Source organism: Lolium rigidum, chromosome 5 (genome assembly GCF_022539505.1).
Source record: "Lolium rigidum isolate FL_2022 chromosome 5, APGP_CSIRO_Lrig_0.1, whole genome shotgun sequence".
Classification (NCBI taxonomy): Eukaryota; Viridiplantae; Streptophyta; class Magnoliopsida; order Poales; family Poaceae; genus Lolium; species Lolium rigidum.
The window spans coordinates 66,555,260-66,578,566 of NC_061512.1; the positions used below are offsets into that span (position 1 = coordinate 66,555,260).

The 23,307-nt window shown below is 49.5% G+C and overlaps 1 protein-coding gene across 1 annotated transcript; it reads right to left on the reverse strand.

Annotated features, from left to right (window-relative positions):
* Nucleotides 1-8,037: 8,037 nt before the first annotated feature.
* LOC124654940 (nucleoside diphosphate kinase 2, chloroplastic-like) lies at nt 8,038-9,054 on the reverse strand. Its single transcript, XM_047193912.1, has 4 exons — nt 8,945-9,054; nt 8,743-8,855; nt 8,576-8,625; nt 8,038-8,272 (listed from the first exon to the last, which is right to left on the reverse strand). The coding sequence occupies exons 1-4, from the start codon at nt 8,945-8,947 to the stop codon at nt 8,205-8,207; spliced, it is 234 nt and encodes a 77-aa protein (XP_047049868.1). The 5' UTR covers nt 8,948-9,054; the 3' UTR covers nt 8,038-8,204.
* Between the last annotated feature and the right edge of the window lie 14,253 nt (nt 9,055-23,307).

The following is a 23,307-nucleotide window of genomic DNA, read 5'->3' on the forward strand; positions in this document are numbered from 1 at the left end:
TATGAATAAAATGTGAAATTGCAGCAAATTTTATGTGCATAGCTTAATTTTTTTTAAAGATTCAATTTTGCCTTTTTTTTTTGAGAACACAGTACAACGCAGACGCTCACATACACGCACGTACAAACACACCCCTATGAACGCACGCACGCACACCCTACCCCTATGAGCACCTCCGAAGGACTGAGCCGGCATATATTGAGGTTGACGAAGTCACCACTGGCGCCTCGCTGTTGACGGGCACGTCACCTACCACTGAAAGCATAGCGCCGGTTAAATCCTGAAATAAATCCAGGTAAATACAAACACCCATGCCAAATCTAGGATTTGAACCTGGGTGGGTTGGTTCCACCACAAAAGACCTAACCACCAGAGCCAAGCTCTGTTTGCCCCTGCTCTGCATTTGGTCACGCTCCGCCACTGACCGCATCCCCCTCTTCGGTGCCACCGCGTTCCTTCCCGGCGCGTGGCTGGCCTGATCCGGCCATGTCCATGTACAATGGCCCGAGGAGCCGGAGCTCCACATCGAGCTAGGAAGAGATGAGGCAGGAGCAGTATCTGTTTGAGAGGACCGTGTGGAGAGCAATATCATCTCGTAGCGCTCACAATTCTTCCCCAAAATCCCTCCACGGCCTGGTTCTCCACCGGTCGAAACCTTGGTGATCCCGAGCGTCAACGGCTCCTGGCGTGCGCTGCATTGGTGCGAGGCGGAGGAGGGAGCAGGGGCGCGCAGGGAGCCTACCGGGATGGGGGTCCGGGACAAAGAGAGGGGCTAGCTGTCCGCCGGCGCGACTCTCTCGCGCGTGCTTTGCTGAAGAAATCTGAGAAACGCACGCTCGAGCTTAGGATTCAGAAATCGCATGTACTGCAATCAAGGATTCATTCCTCGCGTGTAGCCCTGGTGCAGAGTGATAACTGATAAAAGCGCGTGTTGTAGGAGATGTCCGCCGATCGCATATGAGAGTAGTTATTTTTTGCTTGTGTGATGGATGATGACGGGTGAGGTGATATGCGTCCAGATTTCTTCCTCTACTCTTCTTTCTCTTAGCTTATCTACAAAAAGGTGTATTGTTTTTTTATTAACTATATCCGAACTATCTAAAATGCAATTTTGTAAATGGTTCTGTGGTGTACAGGATCATTTACATGTGGGTATGGAGATAATTTCGGTAAATATGATAATATATGTTTTTTTTATACTGTATGTTACTTTAGATAAATTCATCTATGTATTTCTTTTAGATCAACTGGTTCTGCTATACAAACATACTACTCCCTCCGATCTATATTATTTGATGTTAAAATGGATCTATTTATAACTTAAATATGTCTAGATATCAATATTAGCATCAATTAATATGAATCAGAAGGAATACAGTTTTCCCGGTTGAATGTGATTTAACAGTAAACTTGGTTCTACTTTAGTAAGAAAATGAAGAAGAAAAATGTGTCATTTTTGTGCTGGATTTCATTTTTGACTTGTGCTTTTCATCAGTTTTCCGAAAAATCGAATGTTGACCATTTCATCAAAGCTTAGTAAAAACACATGTTTTTGCATTATTAACTATCACAGCCAAAATTGTGAAAGCACTTGCATTCATCCTCGTTTCCACGACGAATATGCCAACCATATTATTAAAATATAGTTTCGAATCTTAGGCCAAAATATTATGGTTTCTCTCCTGGTGCGTTGCACGGGAATTTTCTCTAGTATTCATAATTGGAGGATTAATTGAGCATTTCTAATTATATTGGATTGGCACCTCTTCAGGGGGTTGAATGGCATACCGTCTGGAATTTGATGATAGCGAACGCGACGAGATGCTTATCAACAGCTATGCCGTGTTCATGGGTACTATAACAATGGCTATCAAGGGTCTAGCTTTCCTTATACTGACATGGGCCACCGTCGTACTTCTTGGTGGTTTCGTCTCCGTGCTCCAAAATTAAGAAAGACTTTTGGTGTCTCGCGTTTATTACCACTTGTACAGACAGCCGGGTAAAAATCTTTCCTCATTTGATTTTTTGCATCTTTAATGCTTAATATTGTAACTCTTTGTTTTCACTTCAGCTCCATCTTTCGTATTTTCCTGGGATGCTCTCTGTGCTCCCAAGCGGGAAGTCACCACGACACTCCTTCGATGCATTAGCATCAGGTGTACCACCTCTCTTTCCAGAATAATCGTCGTGATTTTCTAAACGTTGACCATCTGCATGCTGAATGTCACCGTTGTAAACAACAGTGAAAATCTCATCCAAGATTGGAGGTACCGGTTCCCCAATTTCATAACTTCTCCTTCTCCAAAACTGCATCGCACATCACAATTACCATATTAGTTGAGGGATTGCACAAACGTATGGTATCTCTTCGAGCCTTCTTCATAAACAGTCATGATGATCGGAGAACTTCGATTCTCCAAGATTTTTTATAGCTAGACACCGCCTTGACATGCGCCACACACCAAAAAGTGCGAAGATGATCAACTGAGGGCTTCTATTCGTACCATGCTTTGTACGGAGACATACCAACCGTACTCCCAGTTGGCGTCATGTTTAGCAAGTAGATAGTCGTGTTGACTGGTTCACCCTAGAATTTTCCGAATTTTCCTGACAAGCATTTACTATCCATCTTGCTCCGTGCCATGGCCACGAATGCTGCAATTCACCTACGCGATCTATGCGTACGGACTTTAGCTTCGTCCTCGCTTTGACTTCTCTAGCTTTCATGATTTTATTGAATGCTTGTAGAGCTTGATCCTTACTTTTTAGCAACATAATCCACATGTATTGACTGTGATCATGTACCACAAGCATGAAGTACTCATTACCGGACGGGGTTGCGAGTGAAATTGGACCGCATATATCGCCATGAACAAGCTCGAAAGCTTCACTTGCCCGAAACATGGTCTCCCGAGGGTACATGTCAATCTGTTTCTTCTCGACGAGACCTTTATCGCATAGCTTGTCCACGTGACCACACACGGTATATCGTGATCCATGAGCGTCAAAAATCCATAGTCGGTGATGGAGGAGGTAGCTCGTCCTCGTCCTTCAGCTCACATGCATACTTCGAGCATTAGCATCATCGGTCCATTATCTCATTCCAAGGAATATCCCTTTTCTTCTGTGTTTTCCGACAATCAACCTTAAAGTGACCGAGCTCACCGCAGTTATGACATCTTACTTTCTTCAGATCAAATTTCCTCCTCGTCGGTGCGTCATCCTCGTCCTCCCTTGCGATGTACTTTTTCGTTGGGCGAGAAACTTCTTTATCACTTCTGCCAGATGCCTTATTGCCGTTATCTTTGGTGACCATGGCCTGCCATTGGGCACGGGTAAGAATCACGTGCTCTTCTGGTACCGCATCACCGTAGGTGATCTCATCGGCTCGTCATGAGCCTTCAGCCTTCCAACGAGATCATCCATCATGAGAGTCTTGAGATCAATGCACTTCTCAATTGTCAAAACAACAGACAAGTAACACGACGGCACCACGTGATGGAAATACCTTACAACCGAGATCTCCTCAAGCTTTTCGTCGAGCGCGTGAGTCCCATTGACCATTGTGGCAGCCCTCGAATCGAAGGCGTCCAGCGTCTCGTCTACTCCCATGTCTAGATTCTCGTACTTCTACAAGGTTTGTACGGTCACTTCCCGGACGCGCTCGTGCCCAAGATTTAGCACCTTGAGTGTCTCCCACGCATCCTTTGCAGATTTCTTCGAGATCAGATGCTGCATCACGTCCATCGGCTTCACCAAGCAGATGGTCGTGAGTGTGTGTGGGTCCTTGCGGTACTTTGGCGCGCCCTTCATGTACTTGTCGCTGCCGGGATCGACAACCTCCCAAACTTCATTAGAGTCGAACGCCCACTCCGTTGTGGTCAGCCACACCATGTAGTTATCACGAATGTACTGCGGGTACTGCATCGACACCGGCACCATGGCACCGAAATACTCGCTCAACTCTTTTGTCATGACCTGTCATTACTAGCAGATCCGACCACGAGGCTCTGATACCAATTGTTGGCCCAGACAAGACTCACGTTGGGAGTGCCCTCAGTTTGCAACACGCTTACACTATGTATAATAATATGGTCATTGGAGTAGATTTGGCGTGTGTATTTGCTGGCGTGGCAGGGCATGGCCCCCATCTATCGGCCCATGTGGGGTTTTAGAGTTTTCTTTTATAGAAAGCCCCTTCCCTAGATTTTCTCACTTTCCTCCTTTTCTTCCTCCTTTTGTTTCCTTATCTTCCAAAATCCACAAGATCCCGCCCACCCTCCTTTCCACCGCTGGCCATCGGCCCTCCCATCCGTAAGCTCCATGTTCATTGCCCTAGACAGCATCCGGAGCTTTGAGGGCTACTTCACCGAGTGAAAAAGAGTAGGAGCCATGAAGTAAAAAATACGAACAAAGAGGCAACAGTTTTTTCATGACGGAGCACGCGGCCACCATGCCTCCCGCAGATGGGAAACTCCCTCATCCGCTTCATGGTCACAATGGAGCCTCCGCCCCATTAGCGTGGCGCGGTAGGTCTTGTCGAGCCAGCTCTTCCCAAGCATACAGACACACAGACGCATGCAACATAGACTCCAGCTCGTCGCCCCCCTACACTTGCTTCTTGGCCCCGCGGTGTTGACTCCGGCTGAGTGAAATTTTTGTGTAGGTACGGTGTGACACAGAGATTATATGGGTTCAAGCCCTATAGGCTTTTTTCTGTCATCATTAGTCCAAGTACATGAGTTGAAAAAAAAAGTAAAGTTGTACTCCCTCCATTCAAAAAAAAAAAGATGTCTCATATTTGTCTATATAAATTTATACAAATCTACAATATATTGTTGAGAAGGATGGAGTAGCTTTTTTTTTGTTTTGTTATAACAAGCCCTAGATATTTGATGCTCAATTTCCTCTCGCCAAAATGATTTGGTGCTATCGTTAGTATGTGTCTTCTCACTTATATTGCCCATATCTCTACAACAGGATATTTGATGTCAATCAGGTCGAGAAGTTAATCCCTATAAAGGATTCAGGCAGCGGCTGGGCGTGCGGTGTTGTGTTCGGTTTCGTGGGTGATCTCGACTCTATTGGTGAAGGCTTGCTCGGGATTCTGTCCATCTTTGCCCGTTTGTTGCTAGCATTGGTCTCATTGGCGTTTCAGATGCTGATGTTGGCCATTGCAGTATGGCCTCTGGCAGCTATCTACAGGTTTGGGTTGTGGATCTCCTCAGGGCTATCGATTTGGCGTCTGATACAACATGATTACGGGGGTAACTCGGATGGAGAATCAAACCTGAAGCCGGCAATGGACACCTTGTACTACCTTGCTCTGTTCCAAGGGGTGCTCTTCTGCTATAAGCTCTTTTTATTATCTCACGCGACGAAAGGTCTGTCTAAGGTACTGCTCCCAGAACCTGTTGACGACAATGAACTTGAAGTAGTTTTGGTATACTGTAACGAAATAAGGATCGGGTGCGAGAAGGACCCATTGTTCGCGAGAGGAAGGAACCTAGTCACACATGCTGTTGACATGATCGGGTCCAACTCATGTGCTGAGAGTCTTTACGGGGTAAAGATGCTGTACACAGCCATATGCATGGGGGAGAGGAAACTGAAGGAGGCAAGAGACAAGGGAGACGAAGATGATTGTGCTACCCGATGGACACAGATCATTGGGCAACGCATGATGATGAAAAATCTGAACATATCCGCATCCTCTGCACCCGTACTACAGAAACTGTTGCAGACGCTGGATCCCCGGGGCGCATTTGACAGAGAAACCAGGAGCCACGGCGCAACGATAGTGGCGTACCTAGCTATGGACATCCATTTGGAGCAATTCCCGGGGGGAATTCAGTATATAAGTAGCCTGATCGGGAGTTTCGAAGAATACCGTCTAATTGAGCCATACCATAGAGACCGGCTGCTACGCAGACATGACCAAGATTGGGATCGACAAGCCAGTCGCCTTCCGTCACCGGGCAACGATGCCAGTAGTCTCCGGGAGGCCTACGAGAAGCTGGTGCTGACAGGATTATGCATCCTCCGGAAGCTGGCGACCCACGAGAACAACTGCAGAATAATGAGCCAGACCCAAGGTCTGATCCCAAAGATCATGGCGCCTCTGACCTCCGACATAATCCACCGATTTAGTGGTGGTGCATGGTCCGCTAGCGCAGTAGAGGAGTCCCTGAAGGTCATGTTCCGGCTCGTGGCTGCTCCTGGAGAGACTGGGGTCAAGCTACGTCAAGAAATCTCGAGCAACAAGGAGGCAATCAGCACCATGGAGAGGATTCTCAACTGTGAGTGTGACACTTGCTGTGCAAAGCTGCAGAAAGGAGCCATGGGGATTCTCATGCAACTACGCATGGACAACCCGGAAAACATAGCAGCTTTCATCAAGATGCTAGTAGACATCTTCGTCGATGATACCAAGGACAGGTCCATCAGAAACTTGGCAGGTGAATCACTGGCAAAGTTATCTATCCAAGGCGGAAGCAATACAAGTATTATAGTGCAGCTGAACGGCGACATTGTTGGTAGCCTCATCAAGATACTACTTCTAGATGATGCTGAGAACAATACATGCAGGGTAAGAGCAGCTGAAATCCTGGAGCAAATGTGTATTCATCATACACAAGATGATGAGTCTCTCGGTAAACTTAAGAAGGGCATGACCGATACAATGCCCAAGGTAATCCACGTGATTTTTGTTCTGATTATTGACAGCATAAATGTGGTGAATATCCTACCTTTGATTATTAGTACGTACCATTGAAGCCCAAAATGTTCTTACCGTTTCAGGTGCTTGCACAGATACTTCATTGTGGATTGACCAAAGATGAAACACATGGACTAACAGAAACAGACCAGATCGAATTCCTAGAAAAGAAAATTGACATAGAAAACCAACAACACAATGTGGAGGACGAAACCTGTTCTTTCATTCAGCCTCAAAACAGCGACGACGAAGGTGAGGTGGAGGTGGAGATGGACATGGAGGTAGATGAGTTGGACAATGAAGAGGACGAGGAAGTCCACGCACCCCTGTTATCTCTCTTTGTGACGGTATGCGACACATTCATCAGTGCTGATCAAGATTTGGCCAGTCAGTTTGGTGCAGTTGATGCAGTTAGTCTTCCAAATAAGCTCAAGGACATGGTAGCAGAAAACAGCATTCCGACGGTACCTTGCCTGAGACTGATGAAGCTTGCCTGTAAGATGGTGATATCAATGATGAAACACAGTGGCAGGTACCTAAAAGAAGACCTGGAGAGCTTGACAGAAGCACTATCCAGTGCTTCTGAAAGCATGTCTCTTGTTGACATATCCATGGTTTTTGCAAGCGAAGATGATGGCGCAGCAACGACAATGAAGCCTGTCAGGAGTCTCGATTCCCTCGTGAAGGAAGCTAAGGAAAGTGTAGATGCATACTTCAAGGCACAAGAATCTGGAAATATAGAGCCATTTACCTCCACCGACGGGTGACCCTGATCAAGTTAAGACTCACCTGATAAAATCTTTACTCTATTATCTATCCATTGTGTGTTCACTCCTAAGTGTACCAGCTCATTGAAAATTTCTTTGTGTGTGCCTCGAGGATGCGCTGTATTTCTTTCTGTGTTTGTGTGTAAACTCAAATATGCTGACTGTTTTGAGTGTATCTTTGGAACCTGCGTGTAAACGCTACTCCTTGATCGTAACAGTTGTGAAAAGTAAATTAATTTTCCCTATAGTTTTTCTTGGTTTATATATTGCAGGTTGGGAATTAGCTTGACTACCTCCTATGCTCGCAGGCATTTTGGCTATAGATTTGTGGAAAAAACAGTGACTCACTCAAGTGGATAACCATGCAGTGAGGAACCATGAGTTACAGCAATTAACATCTTGCTTACACAGTAAGTAAAATAAAACGGTACATGTTTTCGATGCCTTGGTGTTTTATTGCCTTGATTCTTGATCCAAATATTAACATGTGAATACAAGAAAATTCTCAACAAGAATTAATAATTACCAAAAAGGTTAGAGTTCCAGACCAGCTCAATATAACAAACAACCGTAGAAAGAACATACATGTGGACTATGGTGAAAATTTTGGAGCCTTGATAGGCTACTATACTGGACAGAAGTAAACTCATACATGGCCCCGCAGAACAAAGTTGGCCAAGTAAGCACCGGTGTCAGGCTCATGCAGTGATGTGCCAGCATCATTCTATAAGCCAGGGTGATTGAACTGATTCCCACTGAGCGAGCTCGCCTTCTTTGAACCATAGCGCTACAAACAAGACAGTAAACATGAGTTCATATCATTACATATTGTAGAGAATAGCATGGCTAAACCAATTCTTGAAGCTAATATGCACGCCACATCACTATGTACATGATGACGTTTGCATTAAGAAAAATCCGAATCTCCTTCTAATCAAGTCAATTAAATTCAGTATTCAGAAGAATCAAAACACAACTTAAATTTGGAATCAGAAGTACCAGGTCTTGCAATTCTTTATTGGGTCGACAGGAGCAGAACACAATGACTGAATAGTGAGCTAGCGACACACTGAATTGTTGTTGAACTTACCGATTTCACGCTTGCCATTATCAGGGCTGTCACTTCCGTGGATAACATTCCTGAAAAGCAAGAGCCCATAATAATTTTATTTATAAAGGCTATGCATGGAGGCGACATCAACTAAAATGCAACATATGTAATGCAGTGCGAAGACATGAAAACATGTGGATGCCAACCTTCCTGTTTGAACTGCAAGATCACCCCTTAAGGTCCCTGGTTCAGCTTGAAGGGGGTTAGTAGCTCCTATCAGTTTGCGAGCCGATGCAACAACACCTGCACCCTCCCAGGCCTGGCAGGACAAAATAAGAAATAAATTAAATGCAAAGAACGATCAAAGTGCAGAGCTGCGGCTATATTAATTTCTTTACAAATACATACCATGCAAACTACAGGACCAGAAGTTATGTACTCTATCAGTTTGGGAAAGAAAGGTCTCTCGTTCAGATCCTTGTAGTGCTCCTGAAGTAAAGAGAGAAGAAGGGATATAGTGTATACAAAAGCAAAAGCATTATCAGTTCACCGGCTCAGCCCTCAACATAATATCTTGTGCTTTGTTCAATGGCACATGCCAGGTAAAGAAGCCTCCGGAATGTTCAGAGGTACAAGAACTGAAGAACATATCTGAACAAAGGTTGAAAACTGTTAGAACGTGTGTATAAGTTGTATTTAGCCCAAATAGTCTAGTCTAGCCCAAGGCCCAAGATGGCCCATGTAACCTATGTATATAACTCTGAAGTCAATAGAGAAAAGGCAAGGTTGGAAAGTTAACATGGTATCAGAGCTAGGGTTGCTGGTGACCTAGCTCCAGCCGCCACCATTGGCAACTCGCCGGCGGCTGCTCCCGTCGTCTTCGCACGAGCTCAAGCAGGGCTTGTGCCGTCTCCCGTCGTGTTGCTCGCTGAGTCCAGGTTGGACTCAGTGCTGCTGCTGTCATCTTCATCCAGTGTGAGTCCAGATCGGATCAGGGCTGTTGTGCCTCTTCATCCTATTGCTATTGCAGCTGTTTGTTTCTGCAAGGAGCTGCTGAAATCCGCTAGTCTGCCCGTTCATCCCTTGCGGTCAGTATTGTTTTGCTCTCTGTAGCTGCTTGTTCTCTCTGGTTGAAGCTGCTAGTGCCCTGTTCTATTCTGCTCAGTTGTTGTTGCAAGGGATTTCTTGCTAGCTTGTTAAAATGGCCAAGGACGGGTCTATCTTTTCTATTGACATCAAGCTTGATGGCCCAAATTACAGAGAGTGGGCATTCTCAGTGAGGGCTGCTGGATTTGATGACCATTTGACTGATGATCCTCCATATTTTAAGGAGGATGAGGCCATGAAAAAAGATTGGAGGAAAATAGATTCTAAGGTCACGGGTGCCTTAATCCTTAATGTTGCTTCGTCGCCGCGGATGAGTCTTGAGCATCACATCACTGCAAAAGAAATATGGAAGTATTTGGAGCAGCGATATCTTCAGCCAAGTGGGGCACTTCGCTACTCCTTATTGCAAAATTTGCAAAATCTTCAGCAGCATGACTCGTCCATAGAGGAGTATTATGAAGCTTTTACTCGCATCACTAGTCATCTTATGTCAATGACTCCAAAGAGTCGTTCTGGTTGTGAGTCTTGTGTGGCAAAGGAGAATTATGAGGCTCAGTCCTTCATGTTTCAGTTTGTGATGAGGCTTAGGCAGGAATTTAAGAACAACAGAACTCAGCTCCTTGGTCGTCCTGCACCTCCTTCTTTGGATGAGGCGCTTGCTAGCTTAATTGCTGAGGAGACACGTCTTCGCTCCCTTACCTCGTCCACTGGTCCAATGACTCACACCAGTGTTCTTTCTGCTCCTCGGGGCCCCTTTAGAGGTTCTTCAGGAAAATTCTGTACTCAATGTAAGAAGTCTGGACACACAGTTGATAGTTCCTTTGTCCTACACCCAGAGTTAAAATATTGTACCCAATGCAAGAAGTCTGGACACACAGTTGATAGCTGTTTTGTCCTACACCCAGAGTTATTGGCTGAGTACCAAAGGAAGTTTTCTCCTCAACAGCGACGCGAGCGTCATCCCCCTACTAGGAGGTCTTCGCTATTGTGATAGGTGAACCACAGCCACAACCAGCAATGAGTGCATCGGTGTCCGCGCCTATCGATCCGCTTCTCGTGTTACTCAGCCTTGGGTGCTTGATTCAGGAGCTTCTTTTCATGTCACCTCTGATCGTTCCCAGATTGTGTCATGTCAGCCAGTGAAGGATAGTGCCTCCCGCTGATGGTACACCTTGTTCTGTTACTCATCAGGGCTATCTTTGCACATCCAAATTTTCAATTCCTGATATTTCCTTTGTTCCTGAATTATCCATGAGTCTCTTGTTTGTTGGTCAAATTACTGCTATGGACAACTTTGTTGGTTTTAACATAACCTCATGTTATGTGCAGGATCTTCAGAGCAAGAGGATCATTGGTACTGGCCGTCGCCTTAGTGGATCTACGTCCCTCTACGAGCTTGACACCCTTCATCTTCCTTCAGCTTTCGCATCATCCGCTTTGTCGTTGCCTAATCGACGGTACCCCGGAGGAGGGATCCTCACGAGGGGGGAAAGAAGTAGGGGCCATAGGGCCGAGTGCACACGGGACGGTAGTACGCGAGTTACCCAGCTTCGGAACACCTGCACGATGACAGGGCCTACTGCTGCTTGTCTGGAATTATCTGGGTGCTTGCGCGTTGTTACAATGGTAGTGGTTGTGCCTCTAGGGCTCCCGGGATCCGGCTTATATAGACGCACGGATCTAGGGTTTACATGGAGAGTCCTTGCCGGATTACAGATTGCCTAAACTACGGTACAATATCGTGCCGTGCACGTCAAGGATCCGCCTTCCTTAAACGTCGTCTTGGATCCGGGTTCCTCATGGGCCTCCACGGATCCGGGTTCCTCCGAAGGTCGGTGCGGATCCGGCTAATCGATCTGGGCCGGACTTCATCCTTCATGATCAACAGCAACTGGGCCGCCCGATGGGCCACACGCCACCATCACCGTCTATGGGCCACCCGGGCTTGCCGGATCTAGGCACTGTCGATGGTACACCCATGAAGTATACCCACAACCGTAGCCCCCAGAGTTCTCCGAGTTTCACCTTCAGTTTCCGCCTTGCTAGTTCCTTATGATCTCCGGCAATGTTGATAACGCGGAGAAACTTGAAGAACTCCAACTTCGCATTTTCTTGTTTCCCAACTTCTAGTCGAAAAACCCCCCATCCTGCGGGACTTCATCCATCGACAGTGTATTGCATGTCTCCGGGTTACTCCCCTGCAGCGGACAAGGATTTGATTATCTTCTCGCCGCTACCCGGAACCTTAAAAGATTCAAACGGTTCCGCCAATTCTAGCGTCATTTTCGCGCGATTTGAGCGGTAATTTATCCTTAGCCATTTTTACCATTTAGCGTTTTGACACGTGTCGCACATCCAACGGCGCGACGCTTGCGTTCCGACCACAGGATGCGGAGCACGAATCTCCTCCCGCGGCCTATAAATATCCACCGTCTACCCGTAAATCTCCCATTCACCCCCCTTGTCATCTCTCTGCGAAGCGCCGCCCCTGAGCTCCTCCTCCGCCGTGCCGGAACCCGTCGGAAAACTCGCCGGAGCTGCTGCGCCACCGCACAGTTCTTCGTGTTCTTAACTTCAGCGAGCCACCGCGCAAAATCCTCATCGCCGGCGACATCCACCACCGCGGATTCCATTACGGTGAGCTCTCAGGCTTCAGCCCTTCGTCGTACTTGGTAGGGATGATCTTTGGGGAAGACGTCGTGGATCCGACTAAGTTATATTTTCCGCCATCATTTATTTTATTCAGATGTCTTCTGCAACTCCGCCTCCAACCTCCGAGCCGATCATGGCTACGCCTATCTCCTCTGCCCCTCCACCCTTTACCTCGGTTCAGCCGGATCCCACCAAGGACTCTGGCAAGGACACCGAAGGAACCTCTGCTAACCCGGAGAAAGCTTCCGGGGAGGAACAGGCGGAGCAAAAAGCGGAAGAGGTCGCCGCCAAGAAATCTAAGGCTCGCAAGCGAGACTCAGAGTCCAAAGGGAAATGGTGGCCCTGCACCACTACGGACACGGAACTAAAGAACTTGGAAGCGGAAGGTTTCCTGCTTCCTGGAAGCTGGCGAACAGTTCCGGGTTCCTTGGCTCCAGCCCCTCAAGATGGTGAAATGGTAATCACCAAGGCGCTGGTGGAGCGAGGTTTCTCTTTTCCGCCATCAGATTTCTTCTCGGAGATCCTGAAGGCGTACGGGCTCCAACCCCACAACATATCGCCAAACAGCGTCCTGGCGATCAGCAACCATGTCACTCTCTGTGAAGGCCACCTCCGGATAACTCCCGAACTCCCTCTCTTCCAATATTATTTCACTGTCAAGAAGAGAAGATCCGCCAAACCTCCGAATTGGCAACTTGCGGATCCATCACCTTCATGCTTCGCCCCGGCCGCGTCTACCCCCATACCAACCGCCACGAATCCGCACGGTACTGGTCCGGAAGCTTCTTCTATCTGAAGGACGTCTCCGACACGGCCAGCGACAGGAAATTACCTGAGTTTAAGAACAGCCCCGCCAGCGAAACTCCGGCATGGACACAATGCCCTCACCTCTCCGAGTCGCCTCAGCTGACCCGCGCTGTCAGGCGGATCTGCAAGCTCACGGAGGAGGGTCTGTCGGGGAAGGATCTCACTATGTCTTGGTTCACCAAGCGGATCCAGCCACTCCAGCATCGAGATCGCTTGATGTTCCACTACACGGGGCGCGACGATCCAATGCGCGCCACAAAAGACAACCTCTCCGCCGACGCCATCGATAAGAGGATCCGGCTCCTCATCAAGATTCCGCGTGAACTTCATGTTCATGTGTGTAACATAGACATCCACTCCAACGGCTCCGGGACCGCGGTACGCTATCTTGACGTGCCTGTTAATTCCTTCGTATCTTAAATTTTGTCTAAGTCTTGGCTTGGTAACGAAGCTCGAAGCCCTCGAGGAAGGCGAACTCGGAACTCTCCTCCGGGTCCCTCACTCGGGGAACAACGATCCGGAAGCCGCATCGGAGGCGGAAGTCCCCGAAGCTCCGCGTCTCACCAAGAGGAAGAAGGCCGCCCCCTCCAGCCTTGCAGCCAAACGTGCCCGCGAGACGCCTAGCATCGCGGCTACCCGTAAGGCGGAGGCGGAGAAAAAGCGCCTCAAACTTATCGATACCAGCAACCGTGCTCAACCCAACATCCAGCAATTTTTTATCCCAACCAGGTAAACATTTGGTTTCCGTAACAAGGTCTTGCTGCTACTGTGAGTTAACAAATACTAACTTGTTCTATGCTTCTTACTCTTTTTTTTGCAGCAAAAGCTCCGGAAGCCAAGCCCCCCGGATTGCCAAGAAGAAGGTCAAGCCGTCTCCGGCTTCTATTCCAGTTACTCCAGAAGTGGAGGTTCCGCCCAAGGCCTCATCCGCTGCCAAGTCGGATCAAAAGGACGTCATCAACGTTGATGACCTTCCGGAGGATCCAATCGATAAGGGTGATTCCGGCAAAGGCGCCTCCTCGTCTGCACCTCCTCCTGAGCAGCCCACGGCTACCTCAACTGACATTTCGGCTGACAAAGCCAAGAGAAAACTCCTCTTGAGCGGCGCCACTGGCACACCTCAAACTCATCCTCACTTCTTCCCCACTCTAGAAAAGATCTCCCTCTCTCAACGCCACGCGGAGGTCTCCAAAATGATGGAGCAAGTGTGGGGACCTGCAAACACGGAGGAGAAGGAGCTGATTGAGCTTGAGGGCAGAATCAAGGCGTTTTTTGCCAAACACAAGAATGTTCGTCAGGTAACACCAGCCCCCAGGCATTGGTTAATGCATTTTCCGAGTAACATGTATGAGCCAATGTCTTGAACTGAAGATTGTAGCGGAAAATCAAAGTTTTCACGTGCTAAAGATTTTTGCTTCTATCCAGCCCCCATAAGTTTGAATTTTCCGTATAATCCTTTATCCGCTCTTCACAGCACACGCGGAAATTGCACGAGGATCTGCGCACCCATGTACTGGAGCAGAGACAAGAAATTGAGCTGCTTCAATCTAGGGACGCGGATAACCAGAAGGCCATCGCGCTGCTGGAGACCCGCATCAAGGGTTTTGAAGGTATTGACTCCGACTAAGCCCCCAGGATTTGGCGATGTAACCATATTAACTTAGTTGTTGAAATTCCGAGTTCCAGATGATATTGCCAAGCGCCCCTCCATCGACTCCCTTTCCGCCAAGATCGAAGTTCTTCAGGCGGAAAATGAATCTCTCAAGAAATTCCTGAAGGAATCCTCCGAGGAGGAGTCCAAGAAGAAAAAAGAACTCTTTGAGAAACATGCCCTAGAGCTGACAGATCTCACTGAGAAACTGAAGAAAAGTCACCAGCGGATCCAGACCTTGGCTGCAAAGAACAAGAAGTACGAAGAGGAGGCGGAAGCCATTGATAAGATAATCTTTCGTAAGGACCTCTTTATTCTTTTCTTTTGTGACTCCGGCCTCTTCCGACTTGTGCTTCTACTCGCGGAAAAAACTAATTATACTTTTCGCAGCGAGTCTTGGGTTTGAGTGGACGAAGGATGTCGCCCTCAAGAGAACTGAAGCATATGAGGAAGCGCGGAGCTCAATTGATAACCTCTTCGAAGCATGTCGCGGAGTCGCCAAATCGTTGTCTCTGAAGAGAGCCGGAACGACGGTGATCGATACCATGACCAAGCTTATGAGGCAGGTGCCGGAACTTATCAAAGATTGGCAGGAGTCTTCTGCTCGCGGAGTTGCTTCCCTCGTGTTGGCGACGTGCAAGGCGTACTTCCCAACCATGAACTTCGCTGACGTCTCACGCGGAATCCCCAAAGGCACCAGTATGAGGGGCCTTCTCACGGAGACCCAAGGATATGATCGGCTTTTTGTCGGACGAGTTAACCACTCGTTTTGGTACAACAAGCATGATCTTCCCTCGGGGTTCTCTGACGCGGAAGATGAAGATGAGGAGGAGCTTCCCGAAGATGATTTTGCTGAGGAAGGCTCCGGGTCCAGCGCGGATCACGACGAAGAGGGCTCCAGCGACGACTCGGGCGATGGCTCCGCTTATATTGCTTCGGATGAAGATCAATCCTCCGAGTAGGACCTGCGAGGCAGTTAAAACTGATGCATCATTTTGGCCCCGGAGTGGGTTTGTAATATAACTTAAATTCTTAAGTAGTTAGGGACGAAACAATCATGCTGCATGGGCGGAAGATACTTATCCTGCTATCCGTTTTAATATTATTTTGCATGTGTTGTTTTTTGAAAGCAAGTGCTGGTTTTATAGTTTCCGGCTTACCCACTTGACCTTCCGCGAGCCGGAAAACCTGTGCCGGAAACGCTCGCCAGCGGCGACGAAGCCCAATGGCAATCCGTCAATAACCGCGGAAACAAGCCCCCAGCGCAAGTGCCAGAAGTCGCTACCGAGAATCCATGGGTTTGCAACGGAAAAAATTTCCGCCAGAAAACTTAAGCTTACGTCCTAAAGGACGATTTTGAAAATCACAACTTGCATACACGCCTAGGCGGAAACATCCAGCTCTGCGGTTTTAGTCGGAAAACATACACGATCTAAAATGAACAAGTAAAGGAGGTAAAAGACTCAGGGAGTGAACCAGAAGCTTTATTTCATTGATCATGTATAACTGTTACAAGGTATGTAATGCATAAAGCGCTAAGTGTGGAAAGGACGTAGATGTGCTATGTTCCAGGGACGATCTGTTTCATCATATATGTCACCCGGATCCTCTCGTTCCCGTTTCCGGTGCCAGTTGGCAGGTCTATCTTTTAGTTCCCGAAAATCAACAAGGTAATAAGATCCATTGTGTAGTACTTTGCTGATGACGAAAGGTCCTTCCCATGGAGATTGCAACTTGTGATCTTTCACCTGGCGAAGGCGGAGGACTAAGTCTCCGACCATGAATGAGCGGTTCCGAACTCGACGGCTATGATAACGCCGGAGCTTCTGCTGATAAATGGTGGAGCGTTGGTCAGCTAAATTCCGAGCTTCTTCGATCAGGTCCACAGATAGCTGTCGAGCCTCGTCAGCAGTTTCTTCATTGTAGGCGGAAACTCGCGGTGAATCATGGATGATGTCGGTGGGGAGCACAGCTTCGGATCCGTATACCAGAAAGAAAGGAGTAAATCCGGTTGACCTGTTAGGGGTAGTTCGCAAACTCCACAGAACAGAGTCTAGTTCATCAGCCCAGGCTCCGGCTACGCGACGCAGCGGTTCTTCAAGGCGAGGTTTGATTCCGGCTAGTATAAGACCATTGGCTCGTTCGACCTGACCGTTAGATTGTGGATGGGCCACAGATGCAAGGTCAAGCCGGATCCCAACTTCATCGCAGTAATCCTTGAGTTCTCCTTGCGCAAAGTTTGTGCCATTATCTGTGATTATGCTGTGTGGGATGCCGAATCTCGTCACGAGGCTACAAACAAATTTTAGTGCCATAGCACCATCGGCTTTTCTCACTGGCTTTGCCTCGATCCATTTACTGAACTTGTCAATAGCGACCAAGAGGTATTCATGACCACCAGGAGACGATTTCTTTAACTTACCAACCATATCGAGCCCCCAGACCGCGAACGGCCAGGTGATAGGTATGGTCCTCAGCTCTTGGGCTGGAGCGTTTGGTTGAGTAGCGTAGTACTGACAACCTCGGCATGTTTTCACCAGCTTCTCAGCGTCTTCTTTAGCTGTTAGCCAGTAAAATCCTAACCGAAAAGGTTTTGCAACGAGGGACACAGGGGCGGCATGATGCCCGCAATCCCTGCGTGGATCTCTCGGAGGATTTCAATGCCATCTTGATTAGAGACGCACTTGAGAAACACCCCGTTTGCACTTCTTTTGTAGAGCTGTCCATCAACAATTGTGTAGGATCTTGCTCGCCTGATGATCTGTCGTGCGTGGACCTCGTCCTCTGGCAGCTTTCGGTCGATGAGGTAATCCAGAAACAGCTGAGTCCAGGCCGGAATGACTGCCATCACTTCCTTAGCCGGAGACACTACCATATCGGGATTTTCCGGGTTTGCGCCCTTCACTGAGGGTACTCGTAGGTGCTCAAGGAAAATTCCAGGCGGAATTGGCTTCCTGCCGGATCCGAGCTTGGACAGCATGTCTGCTGCTGTGTTATCGTCTCTCCTGACGTACTTGACTTCGTATCCGAGGAAGCACTTGGCAATCTCGTCAACTTCGTCTCTGTAAGCCGCCATGACGGAGTTTCTGGCGTTCCAGGTTCCGGCTACTTGTTGTGCCACCAGGTCGGAATCTCCGCAGCATATGATGTGCTTGATCCCAATTTCCTTAGCGATGCGCGGACCGTGTAGTAGAGCCTCGTATTCCGTCATGTTGTTGGTAGCTTCGAAGTGAATCCGCAGAACGTCTTGCGAGTTCTTCTCCGGTAGGTGACTTCAGGGTAACTCCAGCCCCCGAGCCTTGATGTTGCTTGGATCCGTCAAAGTGCATGACCCAAGCTTCCGGTTCCGGCACAGGCGTGCCCTCCGGCGCTTCAGTCCAATCCGCGATGAAATCTGCTAGAACTTGAGACTTGATTGCCGTTCTGGCTTCGTAGTTGATGTCAAAGGCAGATAATTCAATGCCCCATTTTGCTACGCGCCCTGTTGCGTCGGAGTTGTTGATGATTGTTGCCAGGGGAGCCTTGCTCACCACTGTTATTGGGTGCTCCTGGAAGTAGTGTCTCAGCTTCCGGCTGCCTAGGAATACTCCATAGGCTAGCTTCTGAAAGTGAGGATATCTCTGTTTGGATTCCGTCAGGACTTCGCTAATGTAATAGACTGGCCTCTGGACTCCGTGTTCATGTCCTTCTTCCTGTCGCACCACCACAATTACGAGGCTGATGACTTTGTTGGTAGCTGCCATGTAGAGGAGCATAGGCTCTGACTCAGCTGGAGCTGCCAATATGGGTGGGGAGGAGAGTATGTTCTTCAGTCCCTGAAGTGCTTTATCTGCTTCTTCGTCCCATACAAATTTGTCTGTTTTCTTCAGCAGCTTGTACAAAGGTAAGGCTTTCTCGCCAAGACGGCTAACAAACCGACTGATTGCGGCAACGCAACCAGTTAATCGTTGTACGTCTTTGAGACAAGTTGGCCTCTTGATGTTCAGGATAGCCTTGATTTTTTCCGGGTTAACTTCAATGCCCCTGTGAGAAACAATGAAGCCAAGGAGTTTTCCTTCTGGTATGCCAAAGACGCACTTCAGCGGATTTAACATCATCTTGTACCATCGGAGATTATCGAAGGTTTCCTTGAGGTCGCTGAGCAAGTCGGATCCCTTCCGGGTCATGACCGCGATGTCGTCGACGTAAGCGTGCACGTTCCGGCCAATCTGGTCCTTCAGGCACCGCTGCATCGTACGTTGGTATGTGGCACCTGCGTTTTTCAAGCCAAAAGGCATGGTAACATAACAGTATGTGCCAAAGGGTGTGATGAAAGAGGTTGCCTTTTGGTCAGACTCCTTCATCCGGATCTGATGATACCCGGAATATGCGTCAAGAAAACACAGAAGTTCCGCCCCTGCCTTCGAATCAATGACTTGGTCAATGCGCGGCAAAGGGAACGGATCCTTCGGACAATGCTTATTCAAGCCGGAGTAATCGATGCACATTCTTAGTATTTCAGAATCTTTTTTGGGTACAAGGACCGGGTTTGCGACCCAATCAGTATGGATAACTTCTACTACAAAACCTGCCTCTAGTAACTTTGCTAATTCCATTCCTATGGCGCGGCGCTTCTTATCTCCAAAGCGTCGCATAGCTTGCTTCACCGGTTTTGCACCCGGATTTATGTTGAGGTAGTGCTCGGCGAGTTCCCTTGGTACTCCGGACATGTCAAAAGGTCGCCATGCGAAGATATCCATGTTAGCTCGGAGGAACTCGACGAGCGCGCTTTCCTATTTGGGATCCATGTTGGCTCCGACTGAAACCTGCTTGGAGCTGTCACCTTCAACGAGGTCATGCTTCTTGGTTTCTATCGCGGCCTTGAACGAGGTCTTCTGTTCGGAGATCTTCTTCTTGGTGGTTTGCATCTCAGTCGGATCCACCGCGGCTCTGTAGCCTCGCAGCTCCTCTCCAGATATGACGGATTCTGCAAAGGCGGCTTCGCCCTCCTCGCAGTCCCTTGCTTTCTTGTAATCTCCGGACACGGTGATCATACCGTTAGGACCCGGAATCTTGAGCTTGTTGTAGATGTAGCAGGCCCTGGCGTGGAACTTGTGGTAGGTGGGCCTGCCGAAGATTACATGGTAGGAGCTTTTGAAGGGCACTACTTCAAACGTGATCATTTCTTCGCGGTAATTGTTAACATCGCCGAAGGCCATGGGAAGTTTGATGCTGCCCAGGGAGTTTGCCTTCTTACCCGGAACCACACCATGAAATTCAGTGGTGCTGTGCTTGAGCTGTTCCTTGGTGAGGTTCATCTTCTCCAGAGTCTCCAGGTACATGATGTTCAGGCTAGCTCCGCCGTCCATAAGGCACTTGGAGAAGTCATACCCGTCTATGCGGGGACTTACAACCAGCGCGTAGCACTCTTTGGGGATGACGGCCGGGTGATCCGACCTGTCAAAGGTACAGGCTTTCTCCGACCACTTGACATACTGCGGCACAGCTGGAACTGTGGCGTTCAAGAGCCGGAGAGTCGATTTCTTGGCGCGGACTGTTGGGGTTCCGAGGAAGGTGTGGTAGGCTCCGACACTCTTTTTGCCGAAGGGGTTGGATTTGTTAGCTGCGGTACCCTCCTTGGGTTCCGGCGAAGCGTCATCCTCGTCCATAGCCTCGGAACTGTCCTCTTCTTTGTCCTTGTTCTTGCCCTTGCCTCCTTTGCCGCGCGGGCGGTGCTTCCGGGCTCGCTTATATCCTGCTTCCGGGTCGTTCTTCAGATCGTTGACCCACTTGCAGTTGCGATTGGTGTGAGTGGATTTTCCCGTAGCCGGATCTAGATGAGCCAGGCACGGCATATCCCTGTATTCTTCGTACGTTTGGGGAGCGCGGGATCCGGCCGCGGTGACCTCATCAGCGCGCTGCTGGCCCCTGCCTGCTCCGCCTCCACATCCGCGACCTCTTCCTCCTCCTGAACCTCCGCGTTGGAACGTCATGGCGACCATGTCGGATCCTCCGCCTTTCTGGTCTTCAGGGGGGTTCTTCCGCTTGTTGCTGTTGCTGACGCCGTTGTCACGGTTTTTCTTTTGTTGGTGCAGGGGTATGGCTGTAGCTGCGAGATCTCCGCCTGCGTCGTCATCGGCGGCAGTGTGATCACTGGCGATGTTTATCATCTCGTCAAGAGTGAGCTTGTTCGCATTCACCAGGCAAGTAAGCTTGTGGCGCAGCAGCCCCCCACGCTGCAAACCACCAATGAAGGCGTGCATTGCTGTGCGGTTATCTACGTTCTCGCACTCGTTTCTGGTCGCCAACCATCGGGTGAGGAAACTTCTGGATGTTTCACCCTTCTTCTGGATGCAAGCTTGAAGGTCGTGGGTGGTGGCCGGTCTCTTGTAGGTGCCCCTGAAGTGGTTCTCGAAAGCCTTCTTCAGGTCAAACTAGCAAAAGATGGTGTTTTCCTCGAGGTCGCTGAGCCAAACTCGAGCTGGACCAATAAGGTACAACTGGAGCATGCGGCAGGCTATATTCGGGGCTCCTCCGGCAAAGGTTACTGCATTGTAGTAATCCTCAATCCAGGTATCCGGCCTCTCGCTGCCATCGTAATGCTTCAGGTTTTCGGGTAGCTTAAGGTTCAAGCTTCTTGGCTTTGGTTCCTCTCGGATCATCCGGCCAAAGCACTTTGGACCAATGTAGTCGGATCTGTACTCGTTGAGGCGTTCCCGAGCGTCGCGAGGACCACCGCCGGGTGACTTTGAGCGGGAACGGGATCTCCGGCCTCCGCCTCCACCTCCGCCTCCACTGGGTGGTGGCGAGGGAGATCTGCGAGGGGGCCTGTAAGATGATCTTCCGCCTTCGGACTCTCGGCGCTGCTCCCGTGGCTGGCTCCGGCTTCGGTGACTCCCTTCCTCTTGGTGGTGGTCGTCTCCGTCGTTCCGGCTCCTGCGAGGCTCAGGCGCGCGCCCTTGGCTTCTGCGAGGCTCAGGCTCGCATTCTTGATTCCGGCGAGGCTCAGGCTCGCGGTCTTGGTTCCGGCTCCTGCGTGGCTCCGGCGTACGCTCCCTGCTCCTGTTCCTAGGAGGCGGCATGTTGTCGCGGATGTTGATTCCACCTGGCCCATGGGGTCTGGTGTTTCCGGCAGGACTGCGACGTCGAGGGGGTAGCGGAGGACGTGAAGCTCGGGGTGGTGGTGATGGAACACGATACTTGTCTCTGCCAGTATACATCGGGTCCTTTCCTTTTGCCGGGTTTTTCGGGGTTGAATCCGAGGGCACCGGAATTGGATTCGGATGTTCTCTGACTTTCCTCCTGCGCTCCGTGGATCCGGTGCGCGACTCGCCATCACGATGTTGACTTGCTGGGGCGTCCTTTTGCGCGGTGGATATGCAGTGATCCGGATTGGATTCCAACCTGCGCGAAGTATCTGCCTTGCTCTGTTGCTGCATTGCTGAAGCAACGAGCTTCCGGACGTAGTTGATGTCAATCTCCTCGTCCTTCTTTTTCAGGAGCTCCGCAGCCTTCTTCATGTTGTCCTTTGGAGTTGCGAGCGGCTGCTGCTCTGTGGGTGTTGCAAAGGTAATCTTGCGGGGAAGGATGGCTTCTCGCCTAATTCTAGCTTCTTCCTCCTGAACAAATTTCACCTTGGCCTCCCAGTGCTTCTCGAGTTGCCTGACCTTTTCAAGGGATTCATCGACCTCGCGATCCTTCTTCTGAAAGTGGACCACAAAGTTTGCAGCTTCTGTCCTCTCTTCCAGCATCGCAGCTGCGGTGCTGGCAAACTTCTTGGCAGTAGCCAACATTTCTTTCCTTGTGGCTTCTAGAGCCTCTAGGTCTGCGGCATTGTCAGGTGTTATTGGTTTGTTGAGGACATCCGACTGCGCGACTAAATCCATGCGTGCTTGCTCGACCATCTCTTCTGGGGACAGGACCTCCTTACGCGGTCGTTCCCGTGTTAACGGAGACCTTACGTTGGATGGCCCTGGATCGGAGTTGGAGTCTTCATCTTCCGTTTCCTGATGATCCAGCGGTGCCACAGTCGCGAGGACCTGCATGGGCTGGGCGGATTCTGCGTCAGCTTGTTCTCCGCCTCCGAGCTCTTCTAGCTTGCGGTTAAACTCTTCCGTGTTCATGGACGAGGCACCGTCAGCTTCTTCCCCGATCTGGAGCTCTTTCGTCAAGCGGTTGTATTCCTCTGTTCCTATTGAGGAGGCATCGTCGGAATTTGGGCTTAGGTTGCCGAGGATTGATTCCTCGGGGTTTCCGGCTTCCTCTTGTCCCGGAGTGTCGCTGTCTCCGACAACCTCTTGCTGATCCGAAGCGGCGTCGTTTCCGGGTGCCTCAACCTGCAAGGGATCGGCTTCGTCCTCATGGAGGGCGTCTCCTACGGTATGGGCCAAGAAGTGCACGAAGTGACACCTTTGCTTCTCTAACACCTAGGAGACCCAGGCGGATCTGCATTGGTCTTCCACCGTTTTCTCCTCGCTCGGGGCGGATTGGGTGGGCTTTGATTTTTTCGGATCTAAGGCGGAATCTTCCTTAGGAAGCTCCCGTGACTCAGATCGGATCTTCGCGACGGCGTCCG

Coding starts and splice junctions, on each gene's coding strand:
- LOC124654940 (XM_047193912.1), bottom strand. Junction 8,626..8,742: donor CTTGCAGTTCAAACAGGAAG/GTTGGCATCCAC, acceptor CTTGCTTTTCAG/GAATGTTATCCACGGAAGTG. Junction 8,273..8,575: donor TAATGGCAAGCGTGAAATCG/GTAAGTTCAACA, acceptor TCTTGTTTGTAG/CGCTATGGTTCAAAGAAGGC.